This window comes from Sturnus vulgaris, chromosome 6 (genome assembly GCF_052056855.1).
Source record: "Sturnus vulgaris isolate bStuVul1 chromosome 6, bStuVul1.hap1, whole genome shotgun sequence".
Classification (NCBI taxonomy): Eukaryota; Metazoa; Chordata; class Aves; order Passeriformes; family Sturnidae; genus Sturnus; species Sturnus vulgaris.
In genome coordinates, this window is record NC_142248.1 from 7317215 (window position 1) to 7335607 (window position 18393).

At 42.7% G+C, this 18393-nt stretch overlaps 1 protein-coding gene and 1 long non-coding RNA gene across 3 annotated transcripts in view; one reads left to right on the forward strand and one right to left on the reverse strand.

Annotated features, from left to right (window-relative positions):
- The window catches only part of API5 (apoptosis inhibitor 5), a 51378-nt gene that overhangs the window by 24676 nt on the left and 8309 nt on the right, over window positions 1-18393 (forward strand). Inside the window, exons 1-7 of one of the 2 annotated variants that reach the window (XM_014873531.2) lie at window positions 9609-9820; window positions 13359-13520; window positions 14287-14380; window positions 15278-15343; window positions 15717-15868; window positions 17157-17363; window positions 17885-17989. In XM_014873531.2, the coding sequence (XP_014729017.1) occupies window positions 9752-9820; window positions 13359-13520; window positions 14287-14380; window positions 15278-15343; window positions 15717-15868; window positions 17157-17363; window positions 17885-17989 (855 nt within the window). In that variant the 5' untranslated portion in view covers window positions 9609-9751. Of the gene's footprint in view, window positions 1-9608; window positions 9821-13358; window positions 13521-14286; window positions 14381-15277; window positions 15344-15716; window positions 15869-17156; window positions 17364-17884; window positions 17990-18393 lie in introns of those variants that run through there. The other variant, XM_088166811.1, reaches the window with a different exon arrangement.
- LOC148223299 (uncharacterized) lies at window positions 7743-9360 on the reverse strand. The gene is made up of 2 exons (XR_015804412.1): window positions 8367-9360; window positions 7743-7971 (listed from the first exon to the last, which is right to left on the reverse strand). It is a non-coding gene; the product is annotated as an uncharacterized LOC148223299 (long non-coding RNA).

Sequence of the window (18393 nt, forward strand, 5' to 3'; positions counted from 1 at the left end):
TCACTTGATGTATTTCAAGATGACATTTGAGTAGGTTGCCTGTTGATTCCAGGAACAGCTAAATAAATCCAGAAGTGAGAACAGCCCAACTTAATTCCTCCTTTGCTTGGGATATCAGAGTCACTCATCTATGACATGAAGAGTTCTGAAAAAATAACTGGTGTTTCCAAGAAACTTGTCTCTGTTCCATTTGTGATTCAGACATTTAATTTTGTCTTGTTCCTTCGTAAGTTTCATATAAATAATCTATTGCTACTTCAGTTGGCTGCCCAAAGGGACAAATTCAATGGCAAGAGAAAGGGAGTAGTTGGAATGCTTCCCTGGGACCAATAAGATTAATGAGGAAACAGTTCATATTGTAAACTTCTAAAGAGTGATGTCCAGAACTTGAGCCTTTTGCTGTTTCCTTGATAGTGGCTGATATTTCTGTCTGTATCTTAACAGGGGAATCATGGGTCTCTCTTTCAGAGCTCTTCATGCTGCAGACTTTATTATTATCCAAATTATAAGCAGTAAATAATCAATAAATTTGAACTAATGCCAGAAGAAGAAGTCCAGACTGTCTCTTAAGCTAAAGGGAAACAGGCAGTTCCCTGCTTGTCCCCTACAGGAGACAGTTCTCAGTGTTGCATCAAGCAAAGCAGGAAGGAATACATAGCTGCAGAGAATCTTCTTACCAAGTTTGTTCAGTTTGGACTGAAAAATAGATGGTTTGGGCAACACTAGATCAAAGCCAAGAAAGTGTTTCGGTGGTCTCCTGTTGTCACAAATTCAGAATGAAAAGAGGAGTGAGTTGGTAAGGGAGAAAGTTTAGCCAGTCCACAAACTGCCACTAACTCTGCTGACCCTCAGATGTCTTCACTAGTCACTGTTTCACATCATTTTAAAAAATACGAATTGAGGCCAAGCCTATGCCTCTTCCAAACTGTCATGAGATTACATGATGTCTGCAACATCATTCTAGAGTGAATTTGTTTTTCACTTTTACTATATATTATACTCAGCTTTCCATAGTATGTGTAAGATTGTATTGCAACTGCAGATTTCCATTATGAAAGGATATAATTATACTAGATAACCCTTTGCTTGGGATTCTCTAAATGATGCAAAGATGGCCTTGATGAATCAAGGTGTTGGTCCTCATTCAGAATATATTACAGATGAGAGGTTAGGAGAGAGGAAAATGGCCAGTTTATAGAGTTGAGGGATAATTTATCAGAGAATAACAAAAGGATGTACATAGTAAACACCTCTGGCTTCAGAGCCTGGGAAAAGAGATGAGAGAAACAAAGAAGGAATGTGAGAATTACATGCTTTAAGCACAGCTAGCAACCAAGGCCCCACACAGCTGCTCACTCACTGCCTGCTATGGCACGGGGAGAGAATTGGAAGGGTAAAAGTGAGAAAACCCATGGGTAAAAATAAAGACAGTTTAAAAGGTAAAGGCACATAAGCAGAGAAAAGCAAGGAATTCATTCACTGCTTTCCATGGGCAGGCAGGTGTGCAGCCACCTCCAGGAGAGCAGGGCACCATCAAACCCTGGTTACTTGGGTAAAAAACACTATCACTCTGAACATCCCTGTCCTTCCTTCATCTTCTTCCCCCAGGTTTATAAGCTGAGCATGCTGCCATAAGGTATGGAATGTCCCTTTGGTCACTTGGGGTCGGGTGCTGACTGCATCCACACCCAACTCCTTGTGCACTGCCAGCTTCCCCACTGGTGGGGTGCAGTGGGGAGCAAAAAAAGGCCTTGAGCACTGCTCAGCAGAGCTCTATTATCAACACCCTTCCCAACACAAACCCAAAACACAACCACATGCTAGCTATCGTTCTAAAATGTTAAAAGTACTTTCTTAGAAGCTTTTTTTAATAAGGTTCTTTTGTTCTCGCTTCTATTATTAGAAATTAAGACATCTTCTTGTCTTCAAGGAGGTGTATTCATCACATACCTCCAAAAAAGTACTTTTACTCCCTGACAAACATGATATGCATATTCTCTGTCACTTGCTTAGGTGCATATTTTAATTAATTCTTTCTCTTCGAAAAAGCAGAGAAACTCAGCTAGGTACAGTGTTCAAAATAGTGTGACAAAATCTTCACAATTCCACCAGAGCAGGTGCAGCTGGTGAAATGAGTGCCCTAGAACTTCCATGTCCTGGCATAAAACCCCTGAAAATACCAGATGCTACCCTCCTTTGCTTTGATAAAGGAATTTTTAGACTCCTCTTTCCAGTAGGTGCTGTGCTGATTCTCCTGACCATTACAAATACCAGTCCCTGCTGCCAAAACAGAAAATGAAGGTGAGGAAATAAGTGCTATGGGCTTGAGGCAGCACTGCTCATCCCAGGGTCTGCTCTGAGCCAAGCAGGGATTGAGGAGCTGGTCAGGTGATGAGCTGAGAGGCATTTGTCCAAGGAATCCTGTGTTCTCAGGGATACACAGACAGATGTGAAAGAGCATCTCTAGCATAGGGCCTTGAAATGCAAGAGAGAGGGCAGGTAACCTACACAGCACATACAAATGAGCACAGGGACGGGCCACTCCATACACTGGCTAAAATAACATGGCATAGCCATGCCAAGACGTGGCAGGGCTGATATTTCCTGAGATCAGAGGTAAGAAAATTCTAATTCTAACGAGAACAAAAACAAGAAGCAAGAGAAAGTGAGAATGGAAAGAGAAAATGAGATAAGGTAAGGACGTCATCTAAAGATTCAAGCCAAAGTAACGTAAGCAAACCAAACCAAACCAAAGGTACACTCACCCTCATGCAGAAATCAAGAAAAAACAGTCAATTCTGCCCATGTTGGAGGATAGGAAGACTAAATTAATAAAGGGCAAAAGAAAAACAGGCTAATTCTGGTGTAAATCATGCCTCTGTTCTAGTAGTTAGCAACTGCAGCAACAAATAGCGCTCTGCTCTTCCTCTGTTAGGAGAGAGAAATACTGACAAAATGCACACAGGTAGTGAATGGTCCCCAGTGCCTTTCCTGCAGACTAGCACTCTCTATCCATGTAAAAACACCTCCCACATCAGTGCTACCAAAGACATATTGAGTTGCTCCTGAAGGAATGAGGTGTCACTTTGGCCATTCAGTCATCCACTTCCATGTTCAGTGCTCTCCCATATGAACTGGTGGATAGTAAAAGGAAGGGACTGAGGAGAGAAAATACTTGTCCCTTCCCTAACTTTGAGCCTGTCAGCAACATTCAGCTCTCATACAGTGCATAGACACAGCAGGCTGCTGGTTGTCTCAAGTCTACCTCCTGCTGGGCAGAGTTCATTTCTACCTGAAGTACAATAGCAGAGAGACTATGGGAATGTCACCAAATTACAGCAAGGTATTCACAAGGGAAAAAAAAACATGCTAGTCAGCAAGTGTTTTCAAGACATGTTAACAAATCCAGTTTATCTCACATGCCAGCTCTCCCCCACCTCATTCCCCTTCCCACTGAATAGATACTAATTGAAAATTATGTTTTCAATGTGAAAGCTTTTTCTAATTTGGTCTTGTTTAAAAGCATTTAGGGATCTTATTGTTTGTTGTATTTCAAAGTGATTTGCATGAACTCCCCAGGGAAGCCAACAAAGGGCACTACCAACATTTTGCTGGCAGATAGCACAAAATATTCATGTGCTCAAAGAAACACAGATTCTTGAGGTAGAGGAAACACTGAAAAGCTCCAGTGCAAAACATCTAGGAAACTGTTGTAATATCTATTCCTGTTCAGCATTATTAGCAATCATGATAGACACGGAGCTCAGTTGAAAATATAAATAATTTTTAAATATTTTTCATGGGAAAGGTAGAATTATCTGTACAATATAGACATGCTCCAAAAGATGCTTTCCAGGCTTTAAGTCTCATGTATGTGTCACACTGCCCACTCTAAAATATATATAAATATAAAATATATACACTCCCACGCATTTATGACAAATGGGTATACAAAGTATAAAACATTTTGTATTTACCCAACAAAAGATGTAATCATGCACTCAGGCATGCACTATACACATGCTGATATATTTGACACATGCATGATTCCAGACATTGTGCATATGCACATATTTGTGCATTATGTTATATGAATGTCTTTGCAGACCATGCAAAGCACAGGAACAGCCTGCAACAACCTTACAACACATCTGCAGGACCTGCACACAGCCAGAGATGCCAATAAAGATTACTTATATCTGTGCATTAACAAAACCTGTGTTTACAACGTTTTCCAATTTGTATATATGCAATACATGCCCATACATTCATTTATTTAACAAAGTATAGTACTGAGGAGGGAAAAAAAAAACATTAAGGCATACAGTAAAGTCTTCAGAAGAGAATTTGTTAAACAGAAAGCTCAGTTCCTATTATGAGTATTCAGATTGGTATAAGACCTGGTCTGCATGCAAAAGCTTAGTTGGCACAGATAGGTTAAGAACATAAAAAACAACCCCATTAATTGACATCCCCATGACAACAGAAGTCTTAGAGCTATGCCAGAAAAAAACCTCTCTAGCAATCTAATTTCTCTAGTTCAAGAAATGGGAGAACGAAAAAGAATATTTTGCTTCTTTTTCAGAGTAATTGGAGATTCAACTTGCCATCAATTTTTTTCCATTATAACAAAGGCCTGCATGTACTTAGGATGATTTTTCACATTAGAGTGGCTCAAAGTGCTGGAGGAATACTATTTCATTCTAATCTAGTCAAGTTCCAAGTCGAAAAGAATCATCTGCTTAGAGATGCTATTTCAACCAATAATTGGAGCACAGCAAGTGCTGCATGCTGTGGTTGCCATAGCCGTGTTTACACAGTTTGCTACAGCCCACAGTGTGTCATCCAGGTGGCACAGACCATTATTAAGTGCTACTTGAGCATATATTCCAAGTATTCCAGGTATTTCATCCACAATGCCGTGATTTTTCTGAAGTATGTCTGGATAGCATTGCCGGAACCAACTGAAAACAAGCCTCAGTCCTCAAAATTCTTCTGTTGCTTTTGTCACCGTCTAGCTCCTTCTGCCTAGCCACTGTCATTTTCATACTCTTATCAGCCAGCACAGACAAAAACAGTGCTCCTTGCCATTGCAAATGCCACTGCAAATACACAGAAGCTGTGGAAAAGTTTCCACAGCTTGCTGCCATGTGGCTTTAGCACTTCCAATCTGTCACTGTGCTGCAGAGCAGCTCTCACGTGTTTTCAGAAGCAGTGGCAACAGCTGTCTCACCAGCAGCAGCCTCGGGAGCAGTGGAAGGTACAGGATGTCAAGCTGCTCAGTGTGGCAACTGGGTCAGCATCCGTGGCTGAATTCATCAAGCAAGAGGCAAGCAGTGGGGAATTTCACAGAGTCATAGAATGGGTTGGAAGGGGACCTTGAAGATCATCCAGTTCCCAACCCCCCTGCTACGGTCAGGGACACCTTTAAGCACACCAGGTTGCTCAGAGCCCCATCCAACCTGGCCTTGAACACCTCCAAGGGATGGGGGAACAACATCCCTGAGCAACCTGTTCCAGTATCTCATCACTCTCACGATCAAGATTTTTTTCTAATATCTAATCCAAACCTTTCAATCTGAACTCCGTTCACCCTTGTCTTGTCACTACACACTCTTGTAAATTCTCGCCTCATCTTTCCTGTAAGTTCCCTTCAAGTACTCTAAGGCTGCAATTATGTCACCCCAAAGCCTTCTCTCTTGCGTGCTGAACAATCACAGCTCTCTCAGTCTTCCCTTCATGCTTCAACTTCTGGCCAGCTTGGTAACCCTCCTCTGGACTCACTCCAATAGGTCAATGTACTTCCTGTGTTGAGGACCCCAGAGCTCCAGGTGAGAGCAGAGCAGAGAGGCAGAATCCTCTCCCTCGCCCTGCTGGCCATGCTGCTTTGGATGCAGCCCAGGACAAGTCTGGCTTTCTGGGCTGCAAGTGCACAGGGGTGGCTCATGTCCATCTTCCTATCCCCCAGCACCCCCAAGTCCTTCTCAGCAGGGCTGCTCTCAATCTGTTCATCCCCCAGCCTGTGTGGATACTGTGGATTGCCCCAGTCTAGGTGCAGCACCTTGCACTTGGTCTTATTAGACCTCATGATATTCCCATGAGCCCACACCTCAAGTTTGTCCAGCTCCCTTTGGATGGCATCCTGTCCTTCATGCATGTCAACTGCACCACTCGGCTTGATGTCATCTGCTGAGGGTGCTCTTGAGCCCATCTTCTATGTCATTAATGAAGATAATAACACTCATCTTAATACAGACCCCTGAGGAATACCACTCATCGCTGATGCCCATTGGGACTCTGAGCCATTGACCCCCTACCCTCTGGAGGTGATCATCCAAGCAATTCCTAATCCATCTAACAGTCCACCCATCAAATCCTTCACTCTTCAGTTTGAGGAGAAGGATGTTGTGGGGGACCGTGAACTAGCAGCATGAAAATGCAAAAGCTTGGAGGCAAAATTCAGAGGTGAAACCTGTCCTGAGTGAGCCCAGAGAAGCAGCAGACTCACATTTCAATGTCCCAGGAGTTAGGAATCATGGCATGGCAAGTCAGTGATGACCACCACAGCAGAGAAGCACAAAGCATGCAAACTTCAGCCTGTAGAAAAGTAACATCCAATCATTTTATGTTTTTTCAACAAAGGATGGACTACCCATTATCTGTCCTATTAATTTGTCCTAACCAGCATTGTATACATGTGGAACTTTTCAATGAAAGTAGAATAAACTCAGTATGAACCAGTCATCTGTTCCTTTTCTATAGATGCTCTTTGAGCTAAACAATCAGTGGATGCTATGTCTGCTTTTAAGTCTTCTTGCCAAATATCGTATTTCACAGTCCCATTTTCTTACTCTTCAAGATGTTTTGTCTCTAATATTGTATGAATGTTCCACACAAACAAGACAATCAAAGACTCTGAAGAACGCTGGGTTTTCAATCTTTTCCCAGCGTTGCCGGTGTGGAGAGCGCCGATTGACCGCAGTTAATACGCACGGCACACGCTTTGTCGGGGCTGTGGGAGCTTCTGAACTGCAGAAGAGAGGAGCATTATTTACACGTTCACAAACCATTTAAAAGGATGTTCTACATTTCCCACACACTGCGGCAGAGTAAGCACTAAGAGGGGTACAATCAGACTGCGCACAAAGGCAGCAAACTGGGGAAAAAAAATACAGAGGGAAAGAAAAACCCGTCTCTATTTCTCTAATCCCTTTTTGGGGCAGAACCGGGATAAGTGACTCGGAGCAGGCTGGGGGTAAGGATTTTTGCGGAGGGAAATCGCGCCACCGAGGCCGGGCGCCGTGCGGCTGCCGGCAGCGGCTGCTCCGCGGGGACCGAGCGCCGCCTGCCGGCACGGCCCGGGAGCGCGCCCCTGCAGCGCGGATTGCCGCTCCGACGGGAAAAATGCCTCGCCTTGCCAGGGGAAAGTCTGCAACAAAACCCCATCGCTCTAGAAGGAATCAGTGGAAAATCTGCGGTTGTCTGAAGACAGCAGCTAGGCGCTTATAGCCATGCAGGATACCTTTAGTGTGTGCCAATAAAAAGCTTTACATCTGTGAACATAGCTATGCACGCGTTGTATTCCCCTGTGATAAATGGATCCCATTTTCTGAAAACTCTCCAAAGATTTTTAAGATGGATAGGGTAATTGCTGTACCCCTTCACATATAAAACCTGTTAGTGACTCAAACCCAATTCTAAAAAGTGAGATTAGAAGAAATCAGGATCAATTGCTCATGCAGTGTAAGCCAACAAACGGACTCTATTTCAGTCACTTTATTTTTCACAGAAACCTTCCAGGTTTGGTTCATGGCATTTGGCCACTGTTCCAGTGTGAAGTTTTCATTAAGCATGTATTCTCCTTCTGTCATAATAGAAGTCTTTTCTTGCCCCATCTATGGGCTTTGTCTGAAGCCAGTCCTCCACCAAAGACAGGGCCACTTGTGGGATAGAAATAGTAATCTTTTTCCTCTGAGGAAAACAAAAAACTTCATTAATTTCACAAGTAAATTAATTTTCCTCTGGAGAACCTGCAGTGATTCCAGAGTACTTGATTTATGGGCAGTGCACAGGAATGGGAATCAAATATATAATTATACCACTTCATTATCAAATTTACCACAGGGTTATCTCCACATGCTTGGATTTGCAGAGATTGAGAAGAAAAAAGAGAGAATAATCCTGATTAATGGGCAGATGAACCCTGTTTTGGGAAACGATGAGAGTTGCATTGCAGAGTCTGAAAAAAGTGTGTCTTTCTCAAATGTGCATTTCAAGCTTCCGAGTTCCTAAAGATGCATTCTCAAAAATATCACAACTTTAACAAAGATATCCATGACTAACTTTGAAAATTCTTTTGGAATTACTTTGGGTAAACGTGATGGCCACAAGCACGTGGAGGGGCAGGATGTGGTTAGAGCTCTCTCGGATCTGACAGCAGCCACAAGCTTCCACACCCTCAGACCCCATCACAGTGTGCAGGAATGACATGAATCCACCAGGGGACAGGGAAAGGCACTGGGCCTCAACTTAAGGAAGGGGAGAAAGGTGACTGATGCTGTCACTGCTGCCACTGGCTGAAACACTGAATTGAGAAAAAACAGAAGAAGAGAAATGATTGATGCTGCTGTACATCCCTGCTGTATGTGGTCTACCGGCATGGACTCTGGAGACAGACTGGAGCTTCAAATGCATCCAACAGCATCCTTCGTGCTGCTGGGAAGAATATTTAAGAAAGGTACAGCACTTTGCTTAGCTCAGCCTCAGATTCACATGAGGGGAATCCTCTTTCATTTTAAGTGCCTGTGAAATTTGCAGGATGCTAAAGTGTATTGAGATATGAGAAGAAGACACTCCTACAGCCTTAAAACATTTGCACAATTTATATTTGGTGATTAGAGCCTAATGAACACATGCTGCCTTCATTGGCATGAGTTGAAGATACTTCAGTTTCTGGAATTTGGGAGCATCTTCCTCTGCAGGAAAAGATGCAAGTCACCAAATCACAGGAAAGCAGTCTCCGTCTCCTGCTAGGAGCTCTGCATGCAACAGGCACTTCCCGAGCATCTTCCATTGTAGTTGTATGGGACAGACAAAAAGGGATACAGAAACGAGGCGCTGGGGGAAAGCATCAATCAAGGGAAGAAGGAGTGTGAACAAAGGCCCGGAGAGGAGGGAAAAAAACCCCTGCAATAGGTAAAAGGCCATGGCACATCTCCGAGCACAAGAACGCACCCGTAGCGCGGCCCCGGGCAGAATCTGCGGCGGGGCGGATCACGCAGAGCCGGGCGCTCAGAGCGCGGCGCGTTGTGCGCTCCGCCGTCCCGGTCCCGGTCCCTCCCCACTCCCCCGTTGTGCGCTCCGCCGTCCCGGTCCCGGTCCCGCCCCACTCCCCCGTTGTGCGCTCCGCCGTCCCGGTCCCGGTCCCTCCCACTCCCCCGTTGTGCGCTCCGCCGTCCCGGTCCCGGTCCCTCCCCACTCCCCCGTTGGGCGCTCCGCCTTCCCGGTCCCGGTCCCGCCCCACTCCCCCGTTGTGCGCTCCGCCGTCCCGGCCCTGCAGTGCCACCGCCCACCGCCAGGGGGGGCGCGCGGGCGGCGGCGCGCGGCCGCTCTGGGACTGGCGCCTCGCTGGTGCTGACGACGCGGCCCGAGCGGGAGCGGCGGCCGGAGCGGCGGCGGCGACGGCGACGGCGGCGGCGGCGTCAGTGGCGGGTTCGGTGTTTCGGCGGCTCTGCCCCTTCCCCGCCGCGCCATGCCCACCGTGGAGGAGCTCTACCGCAACTACGGCATCCTGGCGGACGCCACGGAGACGGCAGGCCAGGTGCGGTGTGGCTGCGGCCTGCAAGGCCTCGCTAGGCCTCGGGCTTGCGTAGCGCCGCCGCGGGGAGTTCCGGGTCGAGGCGGGCGCGGGCCGGGGTGCCGGCAGAGGGGCTTCTCGGCTCGCCGCACAACCGGCCAGCCGCCGGGGCTGTGCTCGCGGTGGGTTTCCTCAGGCCCGCGGCGGCTCGGGCCGGGTGGGAATGAGCAGCGCGCCCGCGGATCTGCAAGGACCGCAGCAGCTCCCGTCGCTTTTGCAGCATCCGCGTCGTGTCGGCAGCTCTCCTTTAAATGTGGCGTCGCGGATATTTACCGGTTCTTAGCTAGGGTCAGGCTGTTTTTTGCAAGGGCGTGGGGAGTTTCGCCTGGCGAGTTCAGGCCTTGAAGTCTTTGGCACCGCGCTTGCAGATCTAGCGCACTTTCAGATCTGGAGGAGGTCTGGCAGGCTGTATTGCTAAAAGGCTTGCTGAGGGTAGGTGAAGCCTGTTATGGTTTGAAAGCTGCCCGTAGCCCTTTGGTCTTTTCTTCTTTGAAGCGAGAATGTAATGTCGACCCTCACGACTGAAGAAGATTTTTTTTCTGTAAAATCTTGGCAAGATCTGCCATTTGTTTATACCAGTACTGAATTGTTCAATGGACTTATTGAATATTAGAATATTTCTTTGACTATTACCAATAGAAAATATTATGGTTAGTTATAAGTAGTTTTGGAATTGCATTAGTCCCTCATTTTCCCAAATAGCCCCCTGAAAAAGCAGAAGGTACTTTTTTTTTTTTTCTTTTGGTTATAATGTCAATAAGTAGGTAAGTAGTTTTGCCCTATCTGTATCTAACCATGAATTTTAAACTAAAAGAGAACACTTCTATACAAGGCCACTTAGAAAATTCTTTAAGAGTACCAATAATTGGTAGTTGGATGGGGGCAGGGGTTGTTGAAGGTTTTTTTCATTTTAATTCAGGTCCATTCAGTTTGCTTGTGTGGTTATGCCCTAGTGAACAAAGCATCCTTGCAGACAGTCCAACAAAAGCATCACCTCAGAACCAAAATGCAAACAAAATGTAGGGAACTACGGGGAGAGGTGCAGAGTAAAACATGCTGTTACCTTGCCACTTCAGAAATGCGCAGTTCAGCTCCCTTTGATTCTTGTGAGTAGCTTTTGTGGAGGAAGGAATGGCCATCTTAGGGAGAGCAAACTCCAGCATGCTTAAGAAATGCAGCCTGTGGCAGGGTAGATGTGTAAGAACCTCTGAGGGTAAGTATAGAATGGTGATTCCTGAAACATTCTCCCAGCTTTGCCGCCCTCCAGCTTTTGGGTTCCCAGAGCCAGTGTCTGTGTAACAAGCATAGCTCGCAAGGTTATTCTTCGGTGAACTTTTCTGATGCTTTGTTGCACTGATTGTGCTTCTGGCATATAAAGGTTCTGTGCTAAAATGTTTCATTATTTTGTTAATTTTTGTGAAGGAGTTACCTCTTTGAATCTGTCATTTCATAATCCTGCTCGGTTGCTCCAATTTCTGCACTCTGAGAAGCCATGAGTTCCTTGTTCAGCAGTTTACTTACAGCTTTATTATCTCTTAACACATTATGAATATGATCTCTTACTGCAAAACGTCACCCTATCTCAAATGAAGAAATATTGAGCATGGGCATGAGGACTACCAGAAGTTATGACGTCTAGAGTAGTTTAAAAGACTTGGAAGTACTGAGCTTATAAAAGAGTGTTTCGGCTGAGGAAGGGGCTCAGGTGTGAGGTGTCTGCAAGTGGAATGAAGGTGAGATGTTGAAAAACAGCTATTAGGAAGCTGGCTGAAAATAAAGAGGAAGACAAACATTTCTTCATAATGCATTGTGAAATTTGTCACAGAGCACTGTAGGGTATGAATTGGCTCAAGAACTAACCTAGAGAAGTTAGTGGATGATTGGGCAATTAACAGTTATTAAAAACAAAGGTTTGGACACTGTCTCCAGGTTAGGACATTCCTTTGTTACAGATGGGAAGGGACTGCATGAAACAGAAGGATCACACGGCTTCTGTAGTTACCTGTGGTTTTTCTAGAGCATTCCATGCTGCCAGGTACAGGTAAAACAAACTCCTGTCTGAACTGTACTTTGCCTACATGGTAGGAATAATTAGCATGGAGGAACACAAACGCAGGGAACACAGGCTGCTCTGCTCCATTGCTGCATGAATGCTTTTTCATATGTATTAAGTTTTATATTACGTGTTCTACAGCAGAACTTGTTCTTACCATGCAGCCTGAGAACCCATGTGTGTAATGATGTGTGTTTTCATTGCTAGTTTGTGCTGCCTCATTCCTGCCTTTGCTGCTGAGCACTGCATTGGCCCAACTACAGAGTGAACTGGGTGGTGATGTAGTTCAGCTGAAAGGCAAATTATTCTTTCACTGCTTATTTTTCATCCAGATCTCTATCCCGTTCCAGTTCAGATTCTGGCAACACAGAGCTATCAACAGGCTGTAGGAAGTGCTTCAGGAGCATGGGCACTAAATTTTAAAATGCAGCTTGCTTTAGAGGGTGTTAATGCAATGTACTGCTTTGTAAATTAGTATCTGTATTCACTATGGGACAACTTCCGTGTGGAGTAGTAATGATGATATATGTGGCTCTGGGAAATTTAATGCAAATAAAGCAAAGAAAGTGTCCTGTGCTGTCAGGGTTGCTGTTCAAAGTAGGATAAGCTGTTTTAAGCATTCTTTTTCACAACCATGAGGAAAATTCATCTTAGAAGGTCCTGATTTCCGCTAGTATCCTAATATTCTATTTCACAAACACACAGCTAACCACAACAAAGACTTCAATTAATTTAAAGTTTCAGTCCTGCAGGCACAGAATCAGAAGCACCTGTATGATTCTAGTTGGAGCAGCTTGAGAATATTTTACTGTTGCTGGAATGTTTGTTCCTATATTTGGAATATGTATTTCTGTATTTGAAACTGGAGGTTTCTGGGATTTTATTTTTAATCTAGTTTCCCTTAACAGTTCTTCCAAGCACTGTCTTTCATCCCAACTACCTAAATAGATACCAGAGATTCCAGATGAAGTTAACTACCTGAATAGATGCCAGAGATACTTTAGCACCATATATATTAACAAGAATTCATGATCCACTGCAGTGGCACAGTTACTGGGAAAGGTAATCTCTACTTCAAAGACAATACATGAGCATACAAAAGGCAGAAACTCCTTGAAAAGTTGGCCAAGTGCAGTGGCAGTGATCACAGAATTCCTTGCACTAATCTAATCACAGTGTGCAAGAGGTGTTACCGTTAGGGCCAGCAGCTGGAGTGGTACACACTTGAACAGACAGGATCCAGAATAGCAGTAAAAAACAGGCACCAGAGGCAAATATTACCAAATTGGCATGGTTATATCAGTCTAAGAGAAAAATATATCCCTTTGTAACAAGCTTCTGTAATATAGTTGACTTAAATAGTTTAGGAGAACGGGAGAAAAAAGTCCTTCCTTATCTTCAGAATAACCCAGGATTTTAACATTTATGTATTTGGTTTTGTTCTTTCAGCATAAGGATGCCTACCAGGTGATCTTGGATGGTGTGAAAGGAGGTGCCAAGGAGAAGAGACTTGCAGCCCAGTTTATTCCTAAATTCTTCAAGCATTTTCCTGAGCTGGCTGACTCAGCTATCAATGCCCAGTTGGATCTCTGCGAGGATGAAGATGTTTCTGTAAGAATAAGAACTTTGTAACAAGTTGATACTTTGAATTTATATTTTGCTATTGTTTCCTCTTTTTGTTTAATGGGCTGTGTCTTTTGGGAGGGTTGGTCTTTGGAAAACAAAAATTTAGTTGTATTCTTGCATTTCATTCATTGTGCTTGAGAAGATGCATCAGTTTGCATTTCTCTTTTTTAGCTCCCACCACTGATCAAAGGAATAGCTCTGTAGAAAGAAACTTAGAGTTTATTTGAATAGCATTTACATGTATTCCTATCAAAACACACTTTGTGGTAATTGATTCTGATAAATAATGCTGGGAGACAGAATCTTGTTTGCACCTGAGAACCACAGGGATGTGATTCTGACTGTTATGCTTCTTGAGATGCTTCCTGCTGCTGCTGTGATGCTGTACCTTTGAAGCATCTCCATTTTTCAGGTCTTAAGGGATTTGGACAGATCTTCAAGGATTTTTTTCAGTGCTGGGAGCAAACCCTAGAGTTTATTTCTGCCATATGTACAACTGTAGAACTGTCCTTCCTGTTAGCAAATAAACCTCCTTAGTAACACACATTCCAGCCTTTATTTTGTTGATCATATGAATGATTTTGTGAACAGAAGTGCTGTTTGAATTTGATTTTTCTCCAGTTCTGCCTAGATCTAAGAAAAATATATTCTTTTCATCATAAATATGTCAAAATAAGGGGATTTGGGGTGCTATGTAATTCCTGAAATTTTAAAAAGTTTTTAATTTCTACGTTGCTGACCATTTCAACAGATCCGGCGACAAGCAATCAAGGAATTGCCTCAGTTTGCCACTGGAGATAATCTTCCTCGGGTAGCAGACATACTGACCCAGCTTCTGCAGTCAGGTAGGACACACATCCTGATTGATCTCCTCATGGCACACCTAAATATGTATACAGTTTGGCTTCTGTAAAACGTTTTCCCTTGATTCATAATTTTCTCCTTATATTTATATGCTGTACAGTTAGGCTGCTGGTTCTGCTGAAAGGTCACTAATTATTCTAAACTAAACTGAAAATCTTTCTTTTAAATAAAGCAATTTTTTTGTTCAAGTTCTCTGAAGGCATGGACTGCAACAAATTGCTTTCTGAAAAAGAGTTACTGAATTTCTGATCTGGTTTCTAGAACCTGAAAAAGCCTAAGGGCATTTTGCTCCATACTTTTGCATTTTTGGTGCAAAAGAAATACTTTGGGGGTAAATTCAGAATTTGACCTCAGTAAGTTATAAAGTGCTAAATATTAGGTGTTCAAATTAAAACTGCATAGTTAAGACTTTGAGCTTCTCAGAATATAAGTTTCGGTTTTTTGAGATTTACACATTTCTCCATTTTGTTTAAGAGAGAAATAGTTCCTGCCTCATAGAATTACTGTAGGTTAATTAAGAGTCTAAAAATAAATAACTGTATTTTACATCAATTAAGTGAAAGTTAGCTTGTTTATTAAAATAACTAAATGTACTGATTAATAACTTTCCTTCAAGTTTTCAGTCCTATCAAGTTTTAAGGTTTAGTTTTGGCAGGAGGACTAAAGTGACAAATAGCTTTTTTTTTTGCTTCCAACTTCCATTATCATAGCTTTGAACTTCCTCAGTCTAACAGTTTTTAAAAATACAGGTTATGTTGTTTACAGTTAAATGTGGAGGACAGAACACTTCTTGTGCAGTATTAGCAATCTTTGTTTTTTTGCTCTTACTTTTCCATTTCAAAATGTATGTATGTATATTAATTTTTTTCCCTTTCCAGATGATTCTGCAGAATTCAATTTGGTGAACAATGCCTTGCTCAGTATATTTAAGATGGATGCTAAAGGTAAAGGACCTGTCTTTCTATACATGGCTTTTATTAATACTTCCAGCCTGTAGTGGGATGAGAAGAGGACTCAATTTTGTGTCTTCTTAGTACAGTGCAAAAGTGAGACACACACTAATTGTTAGGTTTTGCAAACAGTACTGAACTTAATAATTGTGGATCTGAATTATGCAGACTAATAAGAGTGTGGATTTTTATGTCAAGATACGTAAAAATTGTCATTTTTAAAGTAGTTTAAAGCAGTTATTTTAAAATATGTCATGGAATCTTAAGAGGGAACTTCTTCTTGCTGCATAAAAAGTCCAGGTTTTTGTCGTCCAGGCTACTGTAACTTCTAAAATAATTTATGTTACCTGATTTATTCTTCTTTCAGGGACTTTGGGAGGTTTATTCAGTCAAATTCTTCAGGGAGAGGATATTGTGAGAGAGCGAGCCATTAAGTTCCTTTCTACAAAACTGAAAACCTTACCAGAGGAAGTGATGACAAAGGAGGTGGAAGAATTCATATTGACTGAATCAAAGAAGGTGAGTGTCTGATTTCAATTCAAACTCAAGTATTGTTCAACCATCCCTTATCATTGGTGTTGCTTTGGAGGTTTGTTTGAGCCTTGTACAAACGTGATCTTGTACTTAGCTATTCTGATACAGTCCAAAGTTTGCAGCATTTTTTTGTAGTAATGTTAAAGTCATGGCTCTTCTTATTTTATAAGAGTGGCTTTGATTAGAATTGGACCCAATCGTTCATATTGGAAAGGATCTTTGAGAGATTGATCAGCTCAATGAATAATGCTCAGCTGAATTCTGATTAGACTTCTTGGTGCTTTTTCCAGTTGCTTTTGAAAACCTCTAACAGAGGAGAGTTCCTGTACTGTCTGGGCAACCAGCTTCAGTGTTCAATTGTCCTCGAGAATTTTTTTTTCCCTCTATCCAGTTGAAGCCTCTAATTTGAGTTTAGTGTCGTTTTTTTCATTCTGACCATATCCACCTCATCAAAGAACCTGGCTGCTGTGGGTGGTGTGTTGCTCTGAAGTGTTGGAAGATTAGTTTGCCACACCCACATACAGCTCTCTTTCTTTAGGTTCTCCTCACAGCTCATGTGCACTAGACACAGATCACCTTGTTGATTTGCCTTCCTAAAGCTTATCAAGCACTTCCTCATACAGGAGAGCCCAGCACTAGGTGCAGCATTCCAGATTTGGTCAGGTGAGGGCCCAGCCCAGGACTTATCAATCCTCTGTCCCTTTGTTTCCCTTAGTCTGTGCTCTTATCCTTAGCCCAGAACTCTGCTTGTCACCCAAGGAATGGTGCTGTCACTTGTGTTTAGCCTGCTGTCCCCCAGAACCCTCAAGTCTTCCCAGCAGAGCAGTTCCCAACATGTGCTGATGAAGGAAAGTTGGTTCATCCCAGGTGCAGGACTTGATATTTGTCTTTGTGGAACCTTATGAGACTTCCATGCATTCCCTTAGCTGAGAAAAATGCAAAAAGTTTTTAAGCAACCAGTAATGAGTAGATACTTGTTTAACATTTATTCTGCCTGAAACATTTGATTTTTTTTTAGATAGGAGTTTGTTCCTAAGTTTAGAATTAAAACTTGTTTCCTATGCACAACTTGATGACACGTGCATTAATTTGTAGGTGCCTTCAATTATACTGAATGTCTTCATGTGGTTCTTCAAACTTGTGTCTTTAAATAACTAAATGTTAAATTTAAATGCTAAATATTTGCATACTTTACCTTTTTAAATCCAGTAGGTTTGATGTGGGGGTTTGCAAATTACCACCACAGAAATATGTTTTCTGTTTTTCTGTTAAGGTTCTGGAAGATGTGACAGGCGAGGAATTTGTTCTGTTCATGAAAATATTGTCTGGATTAAAAAGCTTACAGACAGTCAGTGGGAGGCAGCAGCTGGTGGAGCTGGTAGCTGAACAGGCTGACCTGGAGCAAACATTCAATCCATCAGATACAGACTGTGTGGACAGACTTCTGCAGTGCACTCGGCAGGCAGTGCCATTGTTCTCAGTAAGTATTTGTTTGCTTTGCATGAGGAGTACTGAGGAAAGTTTATGGCTGGAAAGTGTTTGAAAGACCACAAATCAGTACTTCTCCACCTTTAACCTCTAATGTATGCAAATGTTGGAAAACATCCTTAAAGCCTCCAAATGCAAAGATACCTTGTGTTTTTCTCTTCTTTTCTCAAATTTGAGATGTTACAGTGAATTGCTACAAGATTCTCACATTATTTTACATTAATTTGATTATTTCAAGTTTAGTGCCAGGCAATTGCAGCACTTGCAGGCCTGTTCTTGGGTTGCAAGCAATCTTTTCAGCTGCTATTGTGGACATCCTTTGAATTTAGGCTACCTGCGAGGAGGTCTGTATCTTAGGAATAAGAGGGAAGTTTAATAAAGCTTTAAGGTACAACTGTGAGGCAGGCATTTATAAGGGTGGAGGGGTGATGGGAGAAAAACATTTAGCTCCTTCAGACTCAAGAGTAACGTGAATAATGTGTGATTGTTTGTTTGTGGGGTTTTTTTTTTCAGAAAAATGTTCATTCCACAAAATTTGTTACTTATTTCTGTGAGCATGTTCTGCCAAACCTGAGCTCTTTGACTACTCTAGTGGAGGGTCTTGATATCCAGTTAGAGGTAAGCAAAAGCTAAAACATCTTCCAAATAGTGAAATATAAACATCCTAGATAAAGACAGTTATTTAAAAAATCACAAGCTCTTTGCTCAAGTAGTTTTCATTTCTTGGCTTGTAGGAAAAGTAGCTGCACTAGAAAAAACATTTGCTCTATTGAGGCATGACTGAGCATTGCCTTTTAAAGCATGTGTTGTCTGTCCCAAGCTTTCGAAGCAAGATAGAATAAGTAGATTAGTGTAATCATTTTTATATTACTCTAAATTTTTCTAAGCATATGGCATTTACTGAAATGATGGTTGCATAGTTTGTGCTAATTTAGCCTCCTAAGGGAGTGGCTTAATGCCTGTCATTTTGTTTACATTAATCAGTGCTACAGCTTCAGTTAGATCTCTGTGGCTCCCACTTG